The sequence below is a fragment of the Myiozetetes cayanensis genome, unplaced genomic scaffold (assembly GCF_022539395.1).
Source record: "Myiozetetes cayanensis isolate MyiCay16 unplaced genomic scaffold, myiCay2020 scf21, whole genome shotgun sequence".
Lineage (NCBI taxonomy): Eukaryota > Metazoa > Chordata > Aves > Passeriformes > Tyrannidae > Myiozetetes > Myiozetetes cayanensis.
This window is the reverse complement of record NW_026087423.1, coordinates 9,861,985-9,888,251: the sequence shown is the minus strand read 5'-3', so window position 1 is coordinate 9,888,251 and position 26,267 is coordinate 9,861,985. Positions and strand designations below refer to the sequence as shown.

The following is a 26,267-nucleotide window of genomic DNA, read 5'->3' as shown; positions in this document are numbered from 1 at the left end:
CCAAGACCACCAGTGACATTCCAGACTGCTGCAGCCCCTTGGAGTCAGGGACAGAGGCACCGTGGGTGGGTGTCTGTTGTCTCTCACCAGACCAAGTGCTCACACTTGGGGCCAGGGACTTGCCCCACGTAGACATCCAGACCAGCTCCTTCCAAAACTCATCTCTGCTCTGCTCCTTTTTCAATCAAAAATCCAGGTACCAAAAACCAGTCAGCAGCTACTGACTATTTGCCAAGTTTCTAATTGCTGCTCGTTGCATAGAAACCTGCTCCATCTGCTCAAGGGTTCCCCTTTAGGGTGCATGGCCTCTGTCTTTTCTCGGTGTGAGTTTCATCCCTTTTTTTTTTGAGCTGCAGCATAAATGTTTGTTTCAAGAGCTGCAGCATCCATTAGAACAGCCCTCCTTCCCCGTTGTGGCAAAGGTCTTGCTGCTAAGCAAAAGCTGTGGCTAATTGACAACAACTCCTAAACTGAGATATAAAGTAGCTGCGTCTGTCACTCATGCAAACAGCTGGCTCTGGTAGCTCAGCTGCCAAATAATGGAAAATGGTTCCGTTTTCTGACTCAGGGAAGATCCTTTATGAAAGAAATGAACATCTCTGGTGCTACAGAGCCATGCCCTGATCATTTCTGCATCTTAAAAATCTAACATTGCCCATAAAATTCCTAAGTAACATAAACCCTGTTCCTTCCACTGCTCTCCCAATCAGAAAAACTGGATTTAAATCACCTGCTGGCAGGTTTATTGCAGGGCCCACAAGCAGATAAGGTCCTGTGCACCAGCCCTCTGCACTTAACGGGAAATAAATCTCTGCTATGCCATCTGTTTTTGAAATGTTTCCATACAGGCAAAACAAAAAAAAAAAAAAAAAAAAAAAAAACAAAGATAACTTCACCTCTCATTTAACCTTCTAAAGGATTTTATTTCTGGGGCAATGAGGTTGACATTTTCCCCCTCTCTAGCAGAAATGTTTTTCTTTCCCAGGCTGATTCACCCCAGGGCTCCCTCAGCCCATGACCAAACTCTCGGTTACCCCTGTGTGGATAATTGGCTGGCGATGGGGACAGCTGCTTGGCCACAGGCACCACTTCCCACACCATCCAGTGGGCTGGTCACAGTGGAAACACCATCTCTGAAGCTTCCTGAACTCCTTGGCCTGGCCAGAAAAAAGAATTTTCATCCCTGCTTCTCCCTTTAGCCCCAGTCTGAATTGCATCAGTGGGATTTTTTTCCGTCATTTCTTTCCATCCAGGGCAGCTCTGTGGCACTGTCACTGATGTCAAGCTAGAGCTGCCTAACAGGGATGGGGTTTTACACCACCCCTTCCTCACAACCAGCCATCTGGCTCCTGCAGAGCCTTTAGCTGGATGGCAGCACCATTCCCCGAGGCAGGAGGATACACAGCCACAGAGCCCCGAGCACCCTCTCCTCAAGATTTAGCCCTTTTATCACCAAAAGCCCATCCTCCTGCCACTGCAGGTCTCCTCCTCCACTGCAGGGAAGTGATGGGGCAGAGCAGCTCCTGAGGGCCAGCTGGTGCAGGCACAGTGAGATGAGCAGAGCTGGTTTACATGCAGATTCCAATTAGTTTGCTCAGCAGAGGGCAACCTCTCTGTCCCTGGCTATTCCTCACCCCTCAGGGCACCCCTTTGCTTCGCCCCTGACTACCACCATCACCAAGAAAATCAGAATAAATGGAGTTAAAATCAAATGCTGCACTTCATTTTCACTCCTTTGCCTGAAGTTGCAAGAGACAAGACAGGATGTAATCGTCACTTTTCAAAATCATCTCCTGTGACAGGCAAATTGATCAAGTGGGGAGGTTGAGCTCCTTTTGAACTTGAACAAACTGATTTCCATGAAAGATGATGTTTACATTGCCTCTCAACAGTGTTACACTCCAGATTTAAGCCATAAGCTGCCCAGAGCAGTTACATTAGCCTGCTGAAACGTGCATACCTCTTGCCATTTCATCACCAAAATTTGGAATGAAAGAGTGGTTTTGGTGGGAAAAAAAAAACGGGGGGAGAGAAAAAGAAAAAAGAAAGTGTGCTTGAATCTGGATCACATCATAAATTCATGAAGCTTTCTGAATGCTGTCAGAAACAAACATATTTATGTAAACAAAAAAAAAAGCTCAAAGTGTGCTGCAAGAGAATTTTTGGATAGTGTGGAAGAAACGCTAATATTTACATTGCACCTGAGACTCAAGTCACATCATGCTGGCTACTGCACTAACGGTGAGGTCCCTTCCACACTGAATTCACCCAACACACAAACTCCAAGCAGCCCTTGCTTTACATCCCATTGCAGCACTCCACGTCACAGAGGGGAATGGAAACACCCAGGGAAAGCCAGACACTGAGCAATCCCCATCTCCAGGGACCTCTTTGCTGGTAATTTCTGCCTGCCCATCCTCACGTGGGAACAGCTTCCTCTGAAACGCCAGCTGGGAAACTCCCGACAGCGTGAAATCGAAGCATCTTCCACGACATCTAAAGCACCACATGGCAACTCACACTCCCCAGCCTCCGTGGCGCTTCAGTGCGAGAGGATCTGACAGCCGTAGTCGGGAAAGCACCACGTGCCAGCACATCAGCTGAGCCACTGACAGGGGTAAGAGCTAATGCTGTGCCAACAAACCCAGTCACCGCTCGTCATTAACAAACATTAGTTATATTTAGGCGGGGAGGGAAGGGGGAACCAAGTTCTGTGAATCAAACTTGTTGAGCTGACAGTGTTTACTTCAGTGGGATGGCTTCTCACTCACTGGGAGGTTTATTAAGGCCAGAAGACCTTAGTTTCACTCGCTTCATGCAGGACGTAGGAGACTTTGCTCCCCGGTCACAGCTCTGAGAGAGCACAGGTTTGCAGCCACCTGCACGAGCAAGAGACATGGCTTGGTGAAGCCACCTCTCCATCACAGCAAAACTCCTGCTTCATATCAGCACCAACCACCGAGGTCAGGACAAGCAGCACTTGAGTCACCATAACCCAATGCTCTGAGTAGCGACACCCTTCGCTTCTCCCCCCTCTTCAGCACGGGCATCCTGCTGGGACAGAGCCAGCACAGGTCACCTGAGCAGCCTGGCTGCAAAGAACATTTCTGAGGAGCTACAGAGAAGGGAAGGAGGACCCCCCCACTCAGCATGGGCTCAGCAGGGTGGAATCTCCAGCCCATCAGTGGGAAATGGCAAAACCCTACATACCCTAAAACCCTGTGTAACTCAAGCCCCTCTGCCATGGTCCTGGCACACAGACTCTTCTCCGCAGGTGGCTTGAAACAAGGGAGTCCTTGCCCAGAGACTGTGCACACCAGACATCTGCCTGGGCTCAAAGAGCAACCAAATCCATGATTGCAAACCCATCACAGCAATTAAATAAATGGAGCCATCTCTGGCTCAGGAATGCATCCTTGATCCAAAAATCCTTCCCGAGGCACAAACCCTGTCCCAGTCTCAGAAAGCCTCTGCTGTGACCTCGTACAGCTGCTCCCAGGCTCGTACCTTCCTCGCCACGCTAAGCTGCTTTAAACATGGAGATAATAGGGCTGGGAGTGCCAATCATTCCCAGCAATAAAATACACCGAATTAATTGCACTTTATTGATTTTTTTAATGTAGCTATTTTGACATTCAAACCTCAAGAGACCCCACTGATCAGCCAAAGAGTCAGGTGTCAGTGAATGGAGTTCTGTGACAAAGCCCCACAAATTCACGAAAACAGTCAAAACCCAAAAACAGTCAGTGATGTGGACTTCCCCACTTCAAATATGAAAAAGAGGCTGCAGCATCGGTGGCAGGAGATGTTGAAGTGAAAAATGTTGTGCAGGGCAAGTCACACAGTTGCCTCCTGCATTCTCGGAGAGCCCAATGATGATCACAGCAACAATGCATAAATCCAGAGTAGCTCCACTGACTTCAGAGGAGCTGATCTAGATTTACACTGATGGGAAGTAAAATCAGGGTATCTGAAATATATTGCTCTAATGGATGCTGGAGCAAGAGGCAGTATATTTCAGACTTCTGCCCCCACCCCACTATCCCCCAAATCACATCAGTTTGAACAGCCGTTGCATAGAATGTTGAGATCTGCACTAATCTGAGGAAAATAACCCACATTTCAACAGTCCTGCAAATCTGTTGTACAGTAGATAATACAGGTCTTTCATTTCTCTTCCTACAGAGCCTCTGAATAAAAAGTGCCTCCATATTATGTAGAGTGATACAGGGACACATAATAAAATAAGCATAATGTCTCTCCACCCACACCTCCCTGGAGCCAGAGCCTAAAAGCAATTCGCAGGTCCTTCCTCACGCTCGGATGACAGCAGCCCAGGCGCATCCTACAGGGGCTGAAGGAGCCTGTTCAATAAGCTCTGCACGCCCCATTCCCGCCTTCCCACACCTGCTCCGGGGTGCAAGGCAGGGCAGCGAGCCGGGGGAGAGCAGCACCAGGCAGGAAAACAAAATATTCAGGTAACTCTTCCGTGCCGCTCGCAGGATACCTATTCACATAACCTCGGAGGCAGCTCCGCCGCCGCCAGCGAGGAAGGCGGCCAAAATCCTGCCTAGATGCCAGCAACAAACGGGGGCCTGCTGCCAGCGAGAGACATCCTCGAGCTCAGCGTGAGCGACCTTCGGCTGCCAAGCACACACGCACACCCTCTGCTCGCAGCCGTGCGCGCCAGCAGCCGGGCCGCCAGAGACCCGGGGCAGGAGAGTGATCTCTTAATTGGACCTTCACAAAGCTATTTAGGGGACCCGCCTGACAGGCGAACAAATGCCACCCGCTTTGGAGAGGCTGGAGAAACTCAGCCTGGTGCATCTCCGGTCCCCCGAAACGCAGCCTGCCCAGAGCATGCCCCGGCAAGGGGGGGAAGGGAAGGGAAGGAGCAAAGGCAAATAAATAGAGAAAAAATGGCAAGAGCCCAGCGCGACCGTCTGTGTGAGCCGGGAGCTTTGCAGGGATGGCAGCACCGCGGCATGACTCATGCAGGTGTCTCTCCCGTCTGCAACAACCCAAACCAAGATGTGGTTCGTTAACCCCTGTAATCCAGAGGAGAAAGCGGGGTTGGATCGCGGCGAGCCGCAGGAAGACCAGCACAGCCCCGGAGGGAGGCGTTCCCGGGCTCTGACACCGCTCGCCTCTTTCGGAAGAGGTTTCCCCGGATCCCAAACGCCCTCTCCACGCACAGGCATTGCTGTGGTCCACGCCAGGGGTGGGACAGGGCAGGGGCAGAGCTCCGCTACGAAAGCAAAGGGATGCTACAGCCGAGAGAGGCGCAGGCGGGGAGCGGATTCGTTATTCACAGCTTGATCTGAGAGCGCACTGCGAGTTCCTAAAGCGCACGTTGTGCAGGGAGGATTCAGAGCGGCGGGGAGGGATGGGTACGTCGGTAGGTTTGCAGCCACAAACTGTTTCAAAGTGGGTTTCCATATGTTTAAGCGCTCAGAGCGCTGGAAGAATTACACCCACAGCCCAATCTCACCATGGTAGCTACCCACACAGGAGGAGAGAATATCAGGGAAAAGATTATCATTAATGTGGCTAAGCAATAAATTTTAAAAATATATTTAAATAAATAAATAAATAAATAAAAAGAAATAAAGAAAACTTATTCCTTCGCTGCTCCTAACTCTCCCCTCGAATAAAAGGAGAGCTGCACGAGTGCAGGGCATCACACTGGCAACAGAAAGCCACCATTCCGCAGGGCAGTGCTCATGCCCTGTGTCCTGTGCTCGGTGCCGCATTCTCCACAACCTGCACCCCACTTTCCATGCCCTGCCCCCCAAAGTCTTGTACCCCACACTCGGCACCCCCGTTGCCACGTCGTGCTCAACAGGATTTCCAAGTGCCCCCGTGGCTGTGCACACCCCAGCAGAGGAGGGAGCTGGAGGGCAGGGGCAAGCAGCACTTTTGGGGTGAGCAGAGCACCCTCATCTCTATGTCCCCAAGGCTGATGTTTCCTTCCTAATAAATTATTCCTACTGCCCCTGTAGAGACCTTTCCTAAAGCACTTTCCCTACCACAACGCATTCCTTGTGCCCTCCCCAGGAGCTACAGCTGCTGCTATCACCCCTCCCATAGATCACTCCCTTTTCACCCCAAATCCTTGCATTTAGGCATACTTCTAAAACCCCCGAGAAGTTTCCCCAGCAGCCCAGGCTCCACGCTAAGTCCAAACGTGTGCTCAGTCCCGAGCAGCAGTAAAAGCAAACGATTTCCTGAGCAACTTCAGCACCGATGCACCTTAATTAATTAGCTTTTAACAACCCCTATTTATTAGGAACAACATCTGCCGGGGAGCTCACGGGAGCAAGCAGAGGAGAACGTCCCCAGAGAGAAGTCCTGCTCAAGACTTTCCCAGAGGCACCGCTCTGGCTCTGCCAGTCTGGGGGTGAGCCCTTCCCCGGCAAACACCCACAAGTGGGACCCGAAAGGCTGCTCCCGAGTACAGCTGGGGGGAGAAATAAAAAAAAAAAAGAGAGAAATAGAAGAACAGAGGGAGAGCAGTTCCCAGCCGTGCTCCCTGCCTCGCAGCTAGCTGCTGTAAGGGAATCCCACCTGAGCCCACCCAAGGGCCTGACCCCGCTCCCCACCAGCCCACGGAATCCCGTTCCCTTTGGAATTAAGCGCAAGAAAGGCGGTACAAGTATTTTGTTACCGAAGGGATTTAACTCCCGCGCATCCTTCCCCCCCACCCGCGCCCGTGTTCAGCCAAAAAGGACGGAGCGTTAGGTAGAAGCGGGGGTCGGCCGCCCCGTGGAAAACCCCCAACCCCATGACCCTTCTCAGTCCCCCAAGAGCTCTGGCAAGCCCAAACTTTTCCTTTTTTACCCCCAAGTCGGTAACAACCCGCTGGCAGCCACTGAAGCCGCGGGGTAGCCCCCGCGCAGGAGGCCGGGAGCCCGCGACACGCGTGGGGAGCGGCGGGGGGACACGCAGGGAGGCAGCGGGGGGGCTGCGGCGGCGGAGCTGGATGGGGACAACTTTGTGCGCCCCAGAGATGGGGCTCGGAGCGCGTCCCACCCGCAGCGCTGCGGAGGGAGCCCGCGGAGGGGAGGGATGGGGAAAACAGCCATAAATAAAACCCGGGGTGGGGGGGAATAAAAGAAATAAAAAGAGTTTAGAAATAAGCAAAAAATAAACACGGGGGGAAATTTAAAAAACCAAAACAAATAAAAACAACAACAAACAAAAACAACCGCGGTGCCGGGGTCGCGGCGGCGGGACCAGGGGTTACCTCGGCACAGGAGCAGCAGCGGCGCCAGGAGCAGCGCGGGGCCCCGGGAGAGCATCCTCTTTGTTCCATGCCCAGAAGTAGTCATGGTGCTGATTTATTTGGAGAGGGGCGGCTGAGCAGGGCGGGGGCCGGGGTGTCGCGGCGGAGCCCGTAACCACTCCCCCGCTCCCGCCCGCTCCTGCTCCGTCCGGCGGCGGGGCCGGCGCCCGCCGAGCGTGGGGAGGGGGGGGTGTCCCCGCTCCCCGCCGGCCCCGCGCTCACGGCCGCCCCCGCCGCATCCCCGCCCCGAGGGGGCACCGGCACCGCCCCCGCCCGCGGCAGCAGCAGCGCCAGCAGCGGCTCCCCCGGGGCAGCGGGCGCGGTGCCTGGAGCTGCGGCGTAGCGGGGGCGGCGGCGCCGCCGCCGGGCTCACCTGAGCGGGATCGGGGCGGGGTGCGGGGACAGCCCCGCAGGTGCCCTGCAGCGCCCCGCGGGAGCGGCGAGAAGGGGAGCCCCGTGTGGCCTTTTTCGCGCCTCCCCACCCCTCCCGGTGCCGGCGGCCCCGCGGGAGTTTCTCCCCGGCGTGGGCTGGGAGCGCCTCGGCCGGTCCGCACCCCGGGGCGGTGGCGGGGAGGTGCGGGGTTTGGGGGGGGCCGCGGGCGTCGGGAAGAGCGCGGGCCCCCCCTGGCGGCCGCCGCCGTCACTGCGCGGGGCCGCTGCGGTGCCCGGTGCGGGAACGGGCGCGGGGGGAGCGCGGGGAGTCCCAGGGGTCTGCAAGGGATGTCCGAGGGGGTGTGAGAGCGTCTCAGGGGTTGTGAGAGCGTCCCGAGGAGTGTGCAAAGGGCATCCCAAAGGATATGAGGGCATCCTAAGAAGCTGTGCAAAGGGAGTCCCAAGGAGTGTGCAAAGGGAGTATCCCAGGGGGTGTACAAATGGCATCCGAGGGGTGTGCAAAGGGAGTCCCAAGGAGTGTGCAGGGGTATCCCAGGGGCTGTGAGAGTGTCCCAAGAGGTGTGCAAAGGGAGTCCTGAGGACTGTGCGAAAGGCATCCCGGAGGATGTGAGGGTGTCCCAAGGGGGTGTGCAAAGAGCATCCCAAGGCGTCTGAGAGTGTCCCAAGGAGTGTGGGGGTGTGCAAAGAGCACCCCCTGGGGCTGTGCAAAGGGTGTCCCAAGGGCTGTGCAAAAGTCCCAAGGGGTGTGAAGGCATCCCAGGGGATGCCTTCTCACTTGTGCTGCACAACTCCTTTGTGCAGCTCAAACCCAGGGCAGTGCTGGCAGCACCAGCCGCAGGCCCAGGGGAGCCCCTCACACACACCCCTCCCAGCGGGATCACCCTCGGTGGCATTTTGCCAATAGAGACAAGCGCTGCCCATGTCCCCTCCCTGAAATGTAAACACATCCCACTGTTAGAACCAGAAATCCACCCAAAATCCACTCATCCCTAATTGCTGGGAGTTGTTACTGTGATTGCAGTAAAACCAGCGAGGTAGAGAAAGAAAAAGAGAGGGAAAACTAAACCCATCCCCTGGGCACTCCAGCAGTTCTGCAAACACGTCTCCGAGTTTGATTTTTTTCCCTCCCTGCATAAACAAACGTTTCTGTAGTACTTGCTGTAATCTTGTTTGCTCCATAACCACTCCTAGGAATGTCATAAAAAATTTAACTCTAATATTTTACCACTCCACACAAACACGAATGTGAATAAATGCTTATCTCCCATGTAGGGAAATGTACATCGGTATGAAAGCACACAGGAATCAACCTCAGGCTGGAGGAACTGGACCCACACAGGTGGAGAAAAAAACAAAATCCAAGAGAACCCAAACATTTAGTTTCCTCAAAGAAGGTAAAACTAATAAACAAGTATATAAAATGCATAAAAAGCAGTAATGAAGAGCATCTTGCTGCCTGCTCTTGGTACCTGATCTAATAAAATACAACCAGAATATTTAGCTGCTAGTGGAAATCTGGTGATCCAAAATAAGGGAATTAGCTGCTTTAGACATCCCATTTCTTTCTTGGGCAGCACCTTGTCCTGTCCCCCTCATCAGCCCAAATCCTGCACACACCTCTCCTTTGTGGAAGCTTTGGGAAGAATTTAGACTCTATTCCACTATTGCTGAACATTTTTAAGTAGGATTTTATAGCCAACATGTGAAAGAAAATCCCAAGTGATAAATTTTGCAGACTACCAAAGTGTTGACAAGGAAGTGATCCCACTTTCAGAGATCCAGCTTCGGCTGAGAGGTGCTCATCCCCTATCCCATTCTTTCCATACAGGACTAGCCTAGTTAACACCTTCCCAAACTTGTGCTTAAGATGGATAGTAAGGCTGTAATGATCCATTATCTGCCTCTCAGCCCAATAAAGCAGTAAAATCTTCTCCCTCCTCTACAAAATGCTTTAATGCCTTTACTGCCTTTTAATGAAAGGTAATATTCCAGTAAAAATGAAGTGGAAACAAGTATTATGTAGTGCCTACAGACTCTATAGTTGCTCTGACATTGCCCTCGCTCCTTTCAACAGCTTCCTTTGTGTTGCAAGAAACAAAGCATAGCAAAATCAAATATAAACAGTAATAAACAGTTCTGAGGCTTTGGGGCTGAACACCAGGGGCTGTGTACAAATTAACAGGTGAAACACAAGTTGTCACAGAGAAAGAGCATCAGAATTAGGGATTTACCAGCTCAGAAAATGCCTTGCAGGGTGAGCCCACGGTGGAGAAGCTGCTCCATGACAGGGGTTGCTGAGGTGTTTTGGGGAGACCCTTTGGAGACCCAGCTGATCACGAACTACAGGGGCAACCAGGATTGATTTCCCTCACTGAGGTTAAAAGAGGAGGCGTGAAAAAAACCAGAAGGGGATTATTGGGAGATACAAAACATGTGAGGAAGAATTGCAGATTAATCAACAAAATAATAAACAGCTACAGCTGATGAAGCACAGCTTCCTCAACAAAGCAACAGGGCAACAAGTGCTCCTCCACCTAGTTTGCACAATTCATTGGAGCTTCTGGTTTCCATATTGCTGCTGAGCCATTTCTAAGCTCCTTAGCTGGTTTAAAGCCTGCCTTGTCTTTCCCTGTCTTCTTCTGGTGCGGGAGCATCAGAAGGTACATGAGGAGATGCCACCGAGACAGCCGAGCCGCCCGTGGTGCCATAATCTGTGTCTCCCATATGTGATCCTCAAAATAATTCTTTTCCCAGAGGAGATTTTCTTTTAAGTTATTCCGGTGGGATGTTGCTACACTTTCTTTGTGCCGGCGTGACTTTGCACACAGAGGCAACCTGTGCTATGAAAGACTTGAAAGACTTCCACAGCATTATGGAAAGCTGTTGGGTTTTAGATCACTCAAATGTCAGGAGATGGAAGGTTTCAAGAATGCTCCTAGGGAAACAGTAAGGATGGGGATTTTAAAGATGTCTTTAGGTATTAGGAGGCAAAAAACCCAGCTGGGAGTTAAGGGGAGGTAAGGATGGAGGCCAGATCCTGAGCTGGATTTCCTGGAGGGAATAAGGAGCCTGAGTAATTCCAAGACTGTACGGCACACAGGACAGCAGAAATGTTGTTGCTTGGGCTAAATTTGACTCTCAAGGTCATCACATACTCAAAGCAGAGTGAAAAACAAACTCCTTACTGGAATGCTGGGGGTTCCTCTCTCCCTCCCCTCCCTGCCACTGCTGGGCAGCAGGACTTCTCCATCCTGCTCTGTCTCATCCAAACACCCATCACACGAGTTCTGCCACCCTGCTGGGATGAAACCCTCAGGGGACACCTACGCCAGGCTGGAGAGACAGCCCATGGGTTTTCACTCCTGTCCACCTCTGGACTTGGGAGCAGGGGAAGGAGGACTGCAGCAGGACCAAGATGGAGTTGCTCCTATTTTAGCATTTCCTCCTTTAAATCATCAGAACTTGTGTACAAACGATGGCACCTTGAACTATAACCCATGAGGAGCTTGAGATTTAACTCTGCTCTGTGTGGAGAGTGGGTAGCCACACACTCTGCCAGTGGGTCCCTCTGGCCCCTCAGGAAGCTCATTCCATCTAGAGCATCATTAAGAGACTCTGTCCCATCAGACCGTGGCTGCCGACTGCTTGCTTGCAAGCTGCAAGAAAGAGTGTTAGCTCCAGGTCAGAGAAAGCCCAGATTTTGCAAAAAATTAATTGCATGCATTTTGCAATGTTGGAAAACACTGGGGTAATGAATCCTCAGGCTGTCGGATGGAGGCTGGTGTGTCGCTGGTGGTGGCTGGGATGGAAGTTACTGCTGGCAGCCTGGCCTTGGGATGTTGAGCCCTGTACCTGCTCTGTGGGTTGTTACACTCTGCCCAGAGCAGCTGAGCAGAGAAATCATGGCAATCCCTCCTCTACAGATGGGGCAGCACATCAACACTACTATTTAGGGTTACCCAAGCCCCACGAGCTGCACTTGCCCCTCTGTAGGAACTGCACCACAGCTTGCACCACCTCATCCTGATGCACAAAGTGAGGTCCTCTGGGGATCTTCCCCTCTCTGGTCCCTGGCATCATCCACAGAGGGAGAAACCAAAGGGACCACTCAGGGAGGAGCTGCTGTTCCCCTGGCTGGCAGCAGTGAGGGACCAGCGTGAATCACCAAGGTAAGTGATTCACTCAGCATCAGGCAGGCAACCTGTGAGCAAGGCAGGAACTGAATCAGAGTGGTTTGGCTTTTTTTTTTTTTTTTTTTTTTCCTTTTAATCATCTTCTCACTCATTATCCTTAAAGCCTCTTCCCAGAGGAGTAGAGGGCTGTGCTTGCCAGAAGGGAGCGGGTTAATCACTCCCAGGAGGAAAAGTGCAGAGCGGCTGGAATTGTGGTGCCCCGCTGCAGCCAAGCACCTGCAGAGACTAAAAGGTGATGAATTGCCATAATTTCTGCTCCCCCCTTTACCTGTGTTTAATTAAATTGGTTTAAGACAGGCCTGAGCAGGAGACTGACTGATTTCTGCCTGTGTAATTTTAAACACCTGTATGGGGTAGGTGGGGGATGCTGAGCAGAACCCATGTCCTTGTGCCAGCTGGAAATGCTCAGTGTATGCCAACCACCTGCAACTGTGAGCATCCAGCCGAGCCCCCTGCCCAGGGCAGTGACCCCTGACACCACCATGAGCCACCTGCAAAGGAGAGGGGGCTTGTGCACCTGGTCCGCAGCCCACCCAGCAATATCTCCTGTCTTCCTCTGCTTGGGAAGCACCAGAGAGGGACAAGGCAGGATCAGACCCAGAGAAATGGCTTATACATTTGTGGCAAGGAATGGAGTTTGCTCTGTGGCTCTGTGAGCTCAGAAGCTGGGAGGGAGTGCAGGAGGGCTTCCAGCGTGGCTGAACCTGTGCCACGGACCAGGAGGGTGCTGAGGAGGACTGGACTGTGGATGACCACATACCCCAGGTAATGGGAAGAACAAAAGGGCTGGGGGCAGTGTGTTCACCCTCCCTCAGACTCCACTCAGAGAAGCTCAAAGATCAGAGAATTAAACCCCTCCCTCCGTTAGGTCAAACTCACACAGTCACTGGGGCTCACTGGAGCCTGGGAGCTGCTCAGCCCTGAGCAAAAGCAGAACAAAATCCCTGAAAAATGAACAGGAGAACACGTGCTGCGTGCCTGTGCTGTGCTTCTCCCAGGAGCCTGGGGCTCTCCCAGGCTCTGGAAGCTGCAGGGGGTTCAGTGCTGCCCTTGGCCAGGCTGCACCCATCCATCTCACACCCCATCCTTCCCAAAGTGCTGCAAACCATTCCTAAGCCTTGTACCCTGAGACACTGCTGTGCAGGACCCTGCTGCTCCTGAGGGATTTTGCCTGGTTATTGAGGCTGCGCTGGGACTGCCTCAGTGGGGAGGTGGCAGGCATCCCACTACCCTCAGTTCCACCACTCTCTCCACAAGAGGATCAAGTCTGGATTTGGATGCTGCAAGCACAGGAGTAAGAGCCTGAGCAAGCTCGTGTGCCACAGCAGGGTGGGAAAGAGGAAAATTAGGTGCAATGAATTCATCTCAGACGACACCAGATGCTCCATCCCCGATCTCTGCCCACTAGGAAGGTGTTTGTCAAGGCACAGACACCATTCCCAGGAAAGGCAGCCCTGGGGTTTGGATGCAGAGGTCAGAGGAAAGGTCAGGTTGGGAAAAAGGTCTGATCCAGTTCCCTTTTCTATCAGAAGTTTCACCACTGACCTCAGGAGAAGCTGGAGTGGGACCCACCGCTGTACTCCAGACCCCAAAGACACAGATTACAAGACAGATTACCAGGGGGCAGATGTGTCAGTTTTGTAAAAAGTGCTGCATGTGCTGGCCTGACACACAGGTACTGGCCCTGGCTCCATCGTGGGACACAAAGCCAGTGGCACAGCACATGCTGCAGCACTCTGCAACTCACTTCTCCAGCCAGCACACATTTCTAAGCGTGTGATCTACTTCTCACAAGCCAATTTAATATCTTTAGGAAAACAACAGGAGCCCAAGGCCCCTCAGAAATTGATATCATAAAGCATTCTTTGATTATTCTTTATTTTTCCTAATAACCAGTCGTAAAAAGTATTCTTTAAGGAAATAATTGTGTATGAAGAAAATCAGTCACATGCCATGTAGATGCTGTTATTTGCATAATTACAAGGAACCTGAGTTTCTCTCTTAGCTTTGTCAAAATAAAGAGAAACGATCTCATACCATGTTTTGGTTGCACCATATTCTGATGCCTTTGAATGAAAAAAATACCCAGTACCTCTGGTGAACCTGGGGCCTGTAGCTGCTCCATCGTATGTCCTTCATTTACCACTTGGTTCCAAAGACAAGCCCTGATTCTGCTCTTTCTGAGAAACCTTCTACTCTTCTCCCAGCAGCTGCCAGATTGCAGGGATGTCTCAGCTCTCCTGCTCAGAGCTGTGCTGCCTGGAACATTACAGAGAGGAGCTTTTAATTAATACTTTTGGGTCCATCCACACCCAAAAAGGCCACATGAACCTGAATGGAGATGGTCAAGCTGGTACCATGCAGTCCTCCTCCGGCCTCAGCCTGGGCGCTCACACCTGCTTCCAGTTCTCCCTGCAAAGCAAAGGAGTGATGCTCAAAAACAGAGGAATGTTGCACCCACTGCAGGGCACAGGACAAACACTGTGGGCATGGGGATGGGAGGGACACAGCAGTGCCTGGAGGAGCTGCTCTGGAGAAGGATAAGGAAAGCTCAGCCCCCAACACCTCCTGCCATTGGGAGCAGCAGATGCTCCTGCCCCTGCACTCCTCAATCAATCAGGGCCTGGTGTTCCACAGAAAACAAAACCAACCAAAAAAAAAAAAATGGAGCATTTTCCATGAAGGCCACAGCCGGGAAACTTCTCAGGTAGCTCCATCACCGCCGAGTTGCTAAAAACAGGAGTCACACAAAGCTCTGTGCCGGCTCATTAAAACAGTCTTTGTGCTCCAGAAATGCACATAAAAGACGCACGCAGGCCCTGTCATTCTTACAGATTCCTTCTCTCATGTTCGCTCCTTCTCAGCTAAACTAAGAAATGCCTGAAGCCGTCAAAGGGGTTGTTTCAAAGGCAGCCTGGAGACAGAAAGGGAGCGAGCCGGCGCCTGGAAAGCCTCGCTAATCAAGGCAGAGGGATCTGCCTGGTTTCCTCCCTCCCCGAGCGCAGCTCGTGCTTCGGCTTTGAAGACCTGTCATCTGTGACGCCGCTTTGCTTCAACATTTATACTGAGAAAATTTTTGCCTGGAATATATGTGGCTTTTTTTTTTTTCTTTTTCCTTTTTCTTTTTTTTTTTTAAGCATTCCGCCCACCCTTCGCCTCTCAGCGGAGCTCTGAGATCTCGAAGCAGGAGCGTTTCAGAGCCTTAAATAAAACGCAGGGGAGGTGGCCCTGGTGCCAGGACCATCCCCACCCCAGGCCATCAGCTGTGTAAACAAGGGGATTTTTTCACAGCACGAGTGGCAAGCAGGCTGTGTCGAACACGGGGATCCTCAGAAATTCAGGTCTCTCTAATGAACAGGAGAGACTTTTGCCCCCAGGAGCACTACAAAAATTAATGGATATTATGACTGTAACTACTTGAATCAAATGCAAAGCCATGTGTCACACAGCCCTTTCGCGATTTCAGCAGCTTATTACAAGCCTGTTCACATCTGCCCCTGCTTGATTTAAGCCCAGTAGGAATAAAACTAATATAAAGTGAGCAAAGTGAATTAGGAGCAGAGATGTTCTTAGCAGGACTTATTCAAGTGCAGCGCTCTCCTGGCACTGGGTAGATGGGCCCTGCTGGTGTTTGGTGGGTCACAGTCCGCAAGGACCAGGGCGAGGCACACAGACACATCCCAGCTTCTGGAACTGTTCCCTTGTGCCTGGTGTCACCTGTTCCATGCAGGCAGGGGACATCCCATGGCATAGCGGATGCTCCTGCATCCCTCCATTCAGCAAAGCCCTCAGGCTTTCCCGGTGCAGCACAGGGTCAGGTCAGGGCATGGAAGCTGGAGTGAAAAACGCCGTCAAGACGCGCTGGAAGCGAGAGCGCGTTTGTGCAGCAGCCCCAGTTGCAGGCGCTACCTCCGGGTGCGTTCATTAAGCCAAACAATGCCTTTGGATGGTGTTTGAAGAGCTGATGGAGCTGTCTGTGGCGTGAAAGGCAGAGGTGTGAATTTTCTCCCGTTCTGCGCCGTCGGCGTCTTTAATCTGAGCCCGCTCAGCGAGCGGAGCGCTGACACCGCCGCGTCCCAGCTGGCAGCGCGGATAATTAGAGACAGAGCCAAGAGACAGCGCCGCATCAAAGGGGATTTGCGGAGCAAAGAGCGGCTGTCGGTGCGCTGAGGTGGGGGATTTGTCTTTCCCCCGGGACGAGTCCCTCCTCTCCCCCTTCCCGCATGGAACAAAGCCCCTGGATGAAATTTTAAGAGGTTGCGCTACTAGAGCACCAAACTCATCCGTCTGTCAGGGGTGGGCTCGGTAGACAACATTTTCCGGGTAAGAGGTATGGGTTTGGACCGGCACACGGCTTCATCAGCCCTCGCTCTTGCCATCACAGCAGTGTTTTATGAATTACTTACAGGTAGTTGTATCCTCTGCGCTGGTTTAATATTTTATTGTGTTTTCGTGGGTCAGAAGCAGGACAAGATCCCAGAGAAATCCAAGTCCGGGACTGAGTCCTCTAAATGCCACCACTCAAGTTTGCTAAGGAGCCACCACTGTGCTGCTTGTCCCTGCGATTTAGTTGTGATTTAGATGTCATATGCATAACAGGCTGGAGGAATTATTCATACCAAATAATCGCTCCTGCCCAAATTATCTTCCAAGAGAGGTTGCTGTAAATCCACTGGACTATACAAGCCAGGAGCTGCTGCTAAGCAGCTACTTAACAGGAGCAGATCCGAGCATTGCATGGTAAAAGGGAAGTCTGGGGAAAAAAAAAAAAAAAAAAAGCTCAGGGTTATCCAAAGCTCACAGCAAAACCAGCTGCTGGGCAGGGCTGAACGTGGCCAAAACCATCCTACCAGAGTGGCTCAAACTTAAGTTCTTGCGCTGCCCAAAGCCTCCCAAGGCCCTTCACCGAAAGGGGCAGCTCAGCTCACACTGGGCTTTCCCCTCTTTGGGCAGCACAGTTTTACCTTTCAACTTCCATCAGGGCACAGCACTGTTGTCAGGGCACAGCACTGTTGTCATTGTCCCTTGGAGCACCAGCCAGGTGCAGTCCAGATGATCTTTCAAGGTCCCTTCTGCCACAAACCACTGCGCCATGGAATTCTCTGGGATCTGAGAAGATAAATAGACATTAGGTCAGAGCTGACCTCCCTCCTGGCAGCTCAAGTGACTCATTTTATTCAGCAGGACAAGGGCTCAAAGAGGTAGCAGTGGCCCCATTCAGCTGCTGAGCATGTCTGGGTAACCCAGGGTGACCCAGGTACCTGGGCTGCACCTTGCTGAGCTACCACAAGCAGAACAATTGATTTATTTTTTTTTCTATTCTAATAAATGAGTGGGAAGTTTCCACTTCAGAGATGCTCTGAATATTTCTGTTATTTCTAACCAGTTGGGATGGGGGGGAAAAAAAGTGCTATAAATGAACATATTTGGTGACCCCATTTGAGTGGCTCATTACAATTAGAGCAAGCTAATTACCAGTCTTGTATTTCATCTGGCAACTTGTTAAGCTAATTGAAGAAAATAAAACTAATGAACAATTATAATGAAGTTTATAATTAGACCATTGGAAAAAAACTCAGTGTGAGAATATTTAAGGCATAATGAATGTGCAGGAGATTTGGGAGGGGGGCAATAGGAGGTGGCAGTAAGTCATGCCACTCTCTGCCACCAAAATGCTTCTTCCCAGGAGCTGATGTTCTTGGGTTATTACCTATTCCCAAATTATGTCAACCTGGCATTTTCTTTATTATGAATTACATTAATGCCTTTAGTGTACATAGATGGCATTTACTGTGATCCTAAATTCAGGAATTAGCCTGTTAGTGAGGCAGTTCAGAGTGGCCATTTTATTCCCAACTCCATCTTTACGATACAAATCAAAGTCTCCACTAAAGACAGGAAAACAAGCATGTGGAGCAGACAGAGGATTTCACAAACCCCAACAAGGTGATCTGTCCTGTCAACACTCAAACCTGGTTCAGGAGCCAGAAAGGCAGAGGTGGGGAAGAACAGAAAGAGCAATGCTCTGCACCTGATTAGTGCCATTTTTTAAAAATAGTTTTGTCTCATTCAGTTCCTACACAGCTTTGAATAAACCCATTCCAGCTCCCTTTCACCCCCTGCTGCTGAAGCACAGAAAATTAAATACCACGAGAAGACACAGAGTGACCTTTCGGAGTTTCAATTTACAAGGTCAAGCAGGTACCCACTGAAACCTAATAGAATTCTCACATCAGACTCCACACTGCTTAAGAACTTCTTTTGCTCCTGTTTGTACATGAAAGTAATTATTTCATCTAGAACTCGGTGGGAACTGAGGTTTTGCATCAGGGAATAAAGGCAGAAATTTAAACTAGGGAGGAAACGCGTTCAACCTTTTCTCTTGTATGTCTGGAGGTTTCCAGAGCTTCTTGAAGTCTGAAAGCAAGTTCTGGTTTTCAGCAGGAGCCCATGGTGCCAAGTGTCCTATGCACAGGGCAGGGACGAAGTACAGATGGCCTGGGTAGAGTAAAGGGTGGGAGAGGAGGGGAATCATCACTGGAGATATTAAGCAGTTTAGCATTGATCACACTTACTGCCTGTAACCACCGTAATCCCAGTGAGGGTAATTTTTTTCTTCCCATTCACAGAGCTGCTTTACTTCCCAAGGATTAAGATAAACTGATTCAGGGGAAAAAAAAAAAAAGAAAAAAAAAAGAAATATTTTTATGAGCTATCAAAATCTCTATTCCCCCTCCCCCATTTTAATTTGAGCTGCATTAGGAGAAAATCTCTGCTTTTGCAGTCATGTCTCAATATTTTTACGCTGTCAGAAGCAGCTGTCCTCTTCTCAGTCTAATTACAGGTTTCACATGGGGAGTGATCATATCCCAGTATCAGTGGGGGTTTGTAGCTGTCTTTAATGCTCCCCATGTTCCCTCACCTTTAAATCAGCCTTGGTTTGGTGTTTTTTCTGCAGGTGTCTTTTCATGTCATCTGGAACTGCTGGCACAGCCACGCTGTGGTCAGGGCTGCCTTCGGCTTGTGCTGCTCAGGGCAGTGTCTGATCTTTCTTCAGCGTAGGCAGGAAAGTGTTTTGGCAAGGAGGATGCAGAGTGTCATGGCCAGCCACCCCTCCTGCAGAGTTCATTGCTGCTGCATCACCTGTAAACTTGCCATCTCTTCCTCACATGGCACCTGGGGGGGCCTGGGAGGGGGCCCAGCACCGCACAGACACATGGCCAGAGCCAGCCAGTGCCTCTGAGCAAGTGTTACCAGAGCAGGTCAGGCAGAGGAAAGGCAAAGACACCATCAGCCCCTGTGTACAGCCACGGCACAGAGATGGAGTGACCAGCAGAGTCACCCAGAGAAGGGATGAGCTGAGCTCTCCCCCTGACACTGGGAGTGTCCTCCCTCATCCCAGGCAGAACAGCAGTGCTTTGCCTCTGAATCCCAACAGCTCAGCAGCACGTGTAACCCCTGAGGAATAGAGACATGGATTATTTGCATTGCACCAACACTGGCAATACCTGTATGCTTTCTCCATTACACGACGTTAAAGAGAAATCCCTCTGTGTGCTTTCCCTCTGAGGCAGAGCATCTGAACAACAGCAATCAGGCCTTTTCATTCCCCACTCCAACAGCCCCAGGAATCCCAGTCACACCAGCAGGGTTCAATAATGCCTTTCTGAGGACAGAGGCTGACAGGCTGAGCTCTTTTACTGCTTCATCACTTGGTGACCCCTCCATAAGGGCCCCTGATGTGCTAAAAGCTCACACATGCATGCAGGGCTTTATTTGAGCTTTTGCTTGTTTGGGCATCTCCTTCCTAATTTGCCTCCCTCCCCTACATGCACACACCCTCTAATAATGAAAAGGTTAAGGAAATGGGGACAAACCCTTAAGTGAAGCGTGAAATAGGCTCCATGATTCCAGATAGCCAGGGCCATTTAAAGCCTTGCTTGGCATTTGCATTATAAGAACAAATCCCGTACAAGAATCTCTCTTCATGCTTTCTACTCCTGCATTAATTCATGAAGTGTCATGTATCTAGCATATTTTATTATACATGAGAACTAGGCAAATTAAAATTCTCAGCTGAGTATCACATTTGTACGCTCAAGGCCACCTCCCTCAGCCCTGGAGAGGGTTGAAGTCACACTGGTTTAAACTCAGCTCACCTTTTAAACCCAGTCAGTTAAACTAGCACAAATTCTCATAGTTTCCTTCTATTCATTTGCTATGCAATTTATTTCCACTTATCCTTAACCTCTTCATAGCTAATATAAGCTGAAGAGAAATACAGCTTTTTCAAAGGGAAATAAATGTGCTGTCAGATAATTTAATTGTAATTGAGTTTTCAGGGTGCAGCCCCCCACTTGCTGAACTGCCACAGTCTGTGCCTCGCCCAGGCCCATCACTAGGTGCCCACAGGACCAGCTGTGCCAGGTAAATTCCATCAGTTTAAAATCCACTGATTGAGCCATATTCCAGAAGGGGTGGCACTTATGGACATGGTTTAGTGATGGACTTGACTGTGCTGGGTTAATGGTTGGACTCAATCTTAGAGGTCTTTTCTAACCTAGATGATTCCTTAATCCCACCCCAGGGCTTTGGGGAACAATACTGCCAAGCCATGTTTCTAATGGCACAGAGCCACACAGTGAGAAATACCCTCCCAATCCGTGTCAAAACACAGGCTGTGGATCAATAGACTGGAAACGTTAGAAATAACCTCTTTGTAAAACTAAAACAGAATGGGGAGGTGCAAGTAGGTGATCTTAAGGTTGCGTCCAACACAAGCCATTCAATGATTCCAGGATTATGCCCAACAGCAGGAATGTTACCCTGTAGGAGCCAAAACTTAACTTCCTTTAAATCACTACAAAAGAAGGAACAAAACTGAAAAACTGATTTTTTTTTTTTTGAGCAGACTCATTATTGATGTGAAACTCTACACGTGTACTCTAATATGCTATTGTAAACTAATTACTGATCCTGGAGATGATGTCTTTTTCCAAGGGGTATGATCCTTTTCAGCTGGAATCCCAGGCGGAATGCTGATAAGCCTCTTGAACTTTGCAAACCCACTTGTCAAAAGTAGTAAGACCAGAATTTGTTATGGTCTTCTAATTAAGAAGCACAAGGTCCAATTAAGCTCTCACTAGTGTGCTACACAACCCAGTTAAACAATGGCATGCCAAGGTTTTTCCCACCCCACCAACAAGAAAGAGTTCATCGCTTGAGTTCATCTCCAACTGGTGGTTTGGAAGAATTTCTCTGGCCAGAGGCAGCGATGAGGAATCCTGTGGACAGCTGCAGCCCTGCTGCATTAATACTTTGGGACATCTTATTGTTCTGCAACTGGAATTGTTCCGAGACACTCTCTGACTCGCTAATAGCATCTCAAAGACAGCTTCCCTCTCCTCTGCTTAACAGAGTCATCTCTGCTTTGCACACAGATCATGTAGAGCTAAATCTTCAAATTGAGGTTGATTATCTCATTATTGGAATCTAAAAGGGCCCCCAATTCCCAGCAAGGAAAATGTGTGTGCTCTCATCAGCTCTGAGGCTCCTGTGCCGGACCATGGTCATGCTTAACAGCAATTCCTACTCCTGCTTTATTTCTGGAAGAACACAGGTTAGGACACGTGGCTTCCTCTTTCTACAAAAGATGTAGAAGAAAGTTAAGTTGCATCTTGTTGCTATCTAAGAGCTGGTTACTTAAGAGCTAAAAATATCCTCCTCACGAAGGGCTGAAGATGCACTAAGCAATTTCAGGTTTATCCTCAGCTCTGTAGGACAAGATCCAGCCAGCAGACTGACACCTCAGGAAAACACTAACGAGCTCAAACATTTCAGTGGAAGAATTTGCTCAGTGCAGAGCTCCGAGGGTCTCCTGTAGGAAGACCAAAACCTCCCTGTGTACTGAAACACCTCTGATCAGGGTCTCAAAGGCAGGTCAGAGCATTCCCTTATAGACATTGGTTTTGCCATTCCCTATAGACACCAGTTTATCCCCAAACCAAAACCCCAAAAGTTCTGTCTCAAGAACAGACTCGGACCCTGGTACTCCTTCCTAATGCATTTTAAATGTAATTTTAACACCCATTTACCTGTGTGACTGACTGCTCTGCCTCATAAATGAAGTCTTTTTAAATATGTATGCACTAAACTGAAAGACAATAATGGCCTCAGGGAAGTTGCATTCCATCAGGCAATTACCTGTGTTTTTAAAGTCACTGAATAAGTAATTCACGCAACCGATTTCTCTTGCACATAACAATAAACAATTTTATCAGCTATGCCCTGCTTGGGCTGCCATGTACCAGCTCACTTTATTTTGTTGAGAACCACTACTAACCAGGGAAATTAATTGAAATCATAAGGTAGTGGGAGGGGGAAGTACCTGCTCTAACAGGAGCTGACAAAAGCACATTTCTAAGAGGGGAGTGATAAAACCACATCTCTCAAGGGCAAATGGGCCGATTCCATCCCATAATTTAGGAGTCACTCTCAAATGTGCTGAGGACTGAGCAAGAAAAGCACCTAGCCTGGAATTCCTCTGCTCTAATTGCTTTGCTGTTCAACATTTAAGTCAGAGCTTAAAGCCATTTCCAGAGCCAGACCTATTTGCATGCCACACATCCCACTAAAATCTGCACATGGAGCTTTCCAGGCAAAACACTGTGAACTTAAAATTATAAATAGGCAACAAAAAAAACCAAAAAAAAATCCAAAAGAGGGCTACACACTCAAGGTACAACCAGTTACATCCTGACAGCCCTAAGGCATCAAGTCTTCCCAGATAAAACCCCTGAGGCAGCTCAGTGATCCATCAACTTGGCCACACTCTGCAGGGTTTGCCCAGCTTATGCCTTGGGAACACAGCAGAGCCTGGTGCTCGCAGGAAATTTTGCTGCTCACACCATGGTGCCAAAGCTCAGTGACCACGCCAGACCCTGCAGCAAAGCTTTTGGGTGCCACCAGTTTGCCAAGACAGCCTTAGAACCACACTGGACTGCAGTCACTCTCTGCCTGAGCCCCAGAAAGAACCCACCTGGGTGGGAAGCAGATGGAAAGCGATGCTCTCTCCTTTTCCTTTTGCAAATCGTTGATGATTTTATCTCCCTGCTTTTGTGCCAGGGATATTTCATCCTATCCCCAGGCGGAGGGAGCACAGCCATCCTCATGGCAGCATCCAAAGAAATGGGTCACTTACACTATGGGCAAGCAAAGGCAAATACACGTTGGGTGTTTGGAGGACAGGATTTGGAACAGGAGGAACTGCACTGTGGAAGTATGGACCGTGTTTCCAGCTCTGCCACAGCCTCATCTCTGGGTTTCCAGGAGCTGTCAGCATCCAGCACCCCTGAAACTCAGACCCTTGACAAGGTGGGGCACAGCAGAGTTTGCAGGACCCATCAGGGCTCTGTGGCCATATAAAGTCACTTCCAGTACACAGAGCAATACAGAAGCAGATCTCTATTTTTGTTTGTAACTAATGCCTGGGAAAAGCTTTGCAACATCTGACACTTGCAAGAGATCAAATTATATCCATTAATGACACTTTCTCCACTGTTTCCAGCAGGATAAAGCATTAAAAAAAAGCAGCCTCTAGGCATTGTATATGTTCTTAAAGTATCTGTGCTTCTAAACTATCTTTAATTAATTAAATATCCCAAAATTACTTATTAATAAGGATCTGTGGGCTTTGTAAACTCCAGACATTTTGCATGAATTAAAGAACAATATAATGAAGTTTTAATGAATACAAAGTCACAGTTAATGTAAAATTTATATATAGCAAGCCAGAGGGGGAAGGAATTTAAAACTACCTTTAATCATAGGTTATTGGCAGCTGGGTAGCTCATTTTTTTACACTTTTCTAATGAGTGCTTGGTACTTGTATTATCACATTTGTCATGCCAACATGGTCTGACTTGGTACAGTATAGAAAGTACCAGCACATTTAAAGCTGCATTTGCTGATGAGGGATTTCTTCACCCCACAGTGAGTGTGGGGTGTCCACAGTGATGGTGTTAATTCAGTCACAGCACCTGAGAGGGGCCAATCCCCAGCTGCATTTACAAGCAGTTTCATTCTTAACAAATTACTGGGAGCAATATTTGACATGTTCTGCAACAGCCTTCAGCCAGGGAGCTGAGATCAGTCACACAGTGAGGGAAATACATAATAAGCTTTCACCTGCTGCTGCACATGAGCATTTAGATTTTGCCCTCAGTAATGGAGAACACACCTTCCAGTGCTCAGGTGAGTCCCTTTTAGCAAAATTAACATATCACCACCTACAGCTTCTCATTGCACTGACACAAAGCACATTTTCAGCACATTTTCTTCCACTCCTGTTCACCTGTGACCTTCTCAATGAGCCAACTGTGCATACAGAACTAGCAGCAATGTTTTACCTGTCTTGGGCTCTGTACAAGAAAACAGGATAAAACCAACAGAAAGTTTTGTAGTAAGTCAGCCTTGAATTAAAACCATTAAAATCAGTAACAAATTAGGCTAAAAAGGTTATCCCATGACACCCAGTCTAAAGGAAAACAAAAATAAGACAGCAACAGTTGAAACAGAAGTAACATATAATTATATAAAGAATCAATTCATTTTTATTAACTCTTTATCAATGCTGAATGCATTCAACACAGTTGTAAGTACAATAATATTTCACCCACAAAATTTAAATAGTGCAGGAGACACTGGATGCCAGAGGGTCATACAACTACTTCAACTGTATTTATGAAAAACAAAACACTGTAGTGCTTCCATTTTACTGTTTTAGTATGCTCATTATTTTTCCCTTTATAAACTGGAAGGATACAGAGCTAGAAAACACTTGTCTTTCACTTTCAATGTGACATTTCATAAAAAAAAAAGTTACAAAACCCATCAGCTTTTAATAAACACACACACTGGAATTCCTCAGTTAACCTAACATGGGATCTCTGCCCTAGACCCAATAAAGGACTTCAACCAAGGAAGCAAAATGCCTTCTTCAAATGCAATTATGTTAATCCAGAGAAGTGACTGCAAAACCCATGGAAATAACCTGGAGTTACCCCAGAAACAAGGAGGCAACTGCTCCCTCACCTTCTGAGCCCCCAGAAGTCTGCCAACCAAAAGCTTAAAACAATAGGAAGGCTACATCACAAAATGAAGCAGCAATTACCTTCAAGGGTACCGTGAGCTATTTCAAGACTGAAATTACTCTGAGTCAAGTCAAATGGGTTTAGTGCATTATGATTTGGCTTTATAAAAACATTTAAGTGCACACTACATGTAGAACCACTTGCATGTTTCAGGGTTCAAGGAGTTAAAATCACTGTATATTCCTTACAGGTGACTGAAACACATGGATTGAAAAACGTTGCTAAAAATCCAGTTTAAAAAAAGAAAGCAAATATTTTATGAAAGAAATATTCTATCTGCAACCACTAGTGCTCCCATTTGATGGGTTGATGTAAATCTAACCAGAAAAGATGCACTCATATATATAAAAATCAAAACAGGCAGGTTTCTCCTTCCGGGCTGGAAAAAAAACCTCCAAAATATATGGCATATTTAACCAATAAAAGGGAGCTAAGCTTTACCCAAGCCTTTCATAATGCACTTCATGAAATATATTTTTCTTTTAAAAGAACCACTGGTATTAAATAGAGCTTTTTCTTTACATACAGTATTGGTATATACAAAACAAACACAAAACAAAGACAGATGCAAAAAAAAACAAACAAGTGACTTTAATAGTCTTGAAGCTCAGGAATATTTTTGTACAGGTCCAAAGCCTCTGGGTTTGAGAAAGCTCCCCGCTGCTCAACTTCTTTCCCTGCTATTATTTGCTTCACAGCTACTTCCACTTTTTTCCCGTTTATTGTATACTGAAAAACAAAACCAGCAAAGATAAAATTATTTTTTTTTTTATGTAGCAGCTTTATGGAAATATTCATGAAACCCCCACCAACCCCAGAACTCTATCAAAATTTAGCATAATGCCTTCTCTTCTCTTACATTTGAAGTACTTTCTTCTGAAAAATCACTGAGGAGTAGGTGGAATTCAAAGAGTTTATATGTCATTTTAGTTTATTACTCCTATTGGTAATACTGTGAGAACACAATCAAGCTCCAATATCAAACAACAAAACCAGATCAGAATCATGGTATAAACACTAAAAACATTTAATGTTTATGTTCTGACACATACAATTTTTGAACAGTTTTTAGTTTTGTATGGGTGGGTTAAAAAAACAAAGGCCAACTGCACTGGGATTTGGGAGAAGGAAACCATGATTTTCTTATCTTAAATGGACAGTCTTTTTCTAATAGGGAGAAGTCAAACTCTGAGCTTAAATGGTCTTCTATAGTTGAATGTTTCAAAACAAACCATAACAAACAAA

The 26,267-nt window shown here is 48.5% G+C and overlaps 2 protein-coding genes across 2 annotated transcripts in view; both read right to left on the bottom strand.

The window, feature by feature from the left end:
- Positions 1–7,391, bottom strand: part of TMEM132B (transmembrane protein 132B) — a 225,931-nt gene extending 218,540 nt beyond the window's left edge. The window contains exon 1 of the mRNA XM_050318218.1: positions 7,247–7,391. Within this exon, the coding sequence (XP_050174175.1) occupies positions 7,247–7,331 (85 nt within the window). The 5' untranslated portion in view covers positions 7,332–7,391. The remainder of the gene's footprint in view (positions 1–7,246) is intronic.
- Positions 7,392–24,437: 17,046 nt separating this feature from the next.
- Positions 24,438–26,267, bottom strand: part of AACS (acetoacetyl-CoA synthetase) — a 39,039-nt gene continuing 37,209 nt past the window's right edge. The window contains exon 18 of the mRNA XM_050318221.1: positions 24,438–25,751. Within this exon, the coding sequence (XP_050174178.1) occupies positions 25,614–25,751 (138 nt within the window). The 3' untranslated portion in view covers positions 24,438–25,613. The remainder of the gene's footprint in view (positions 25,752–26,267) is intronic.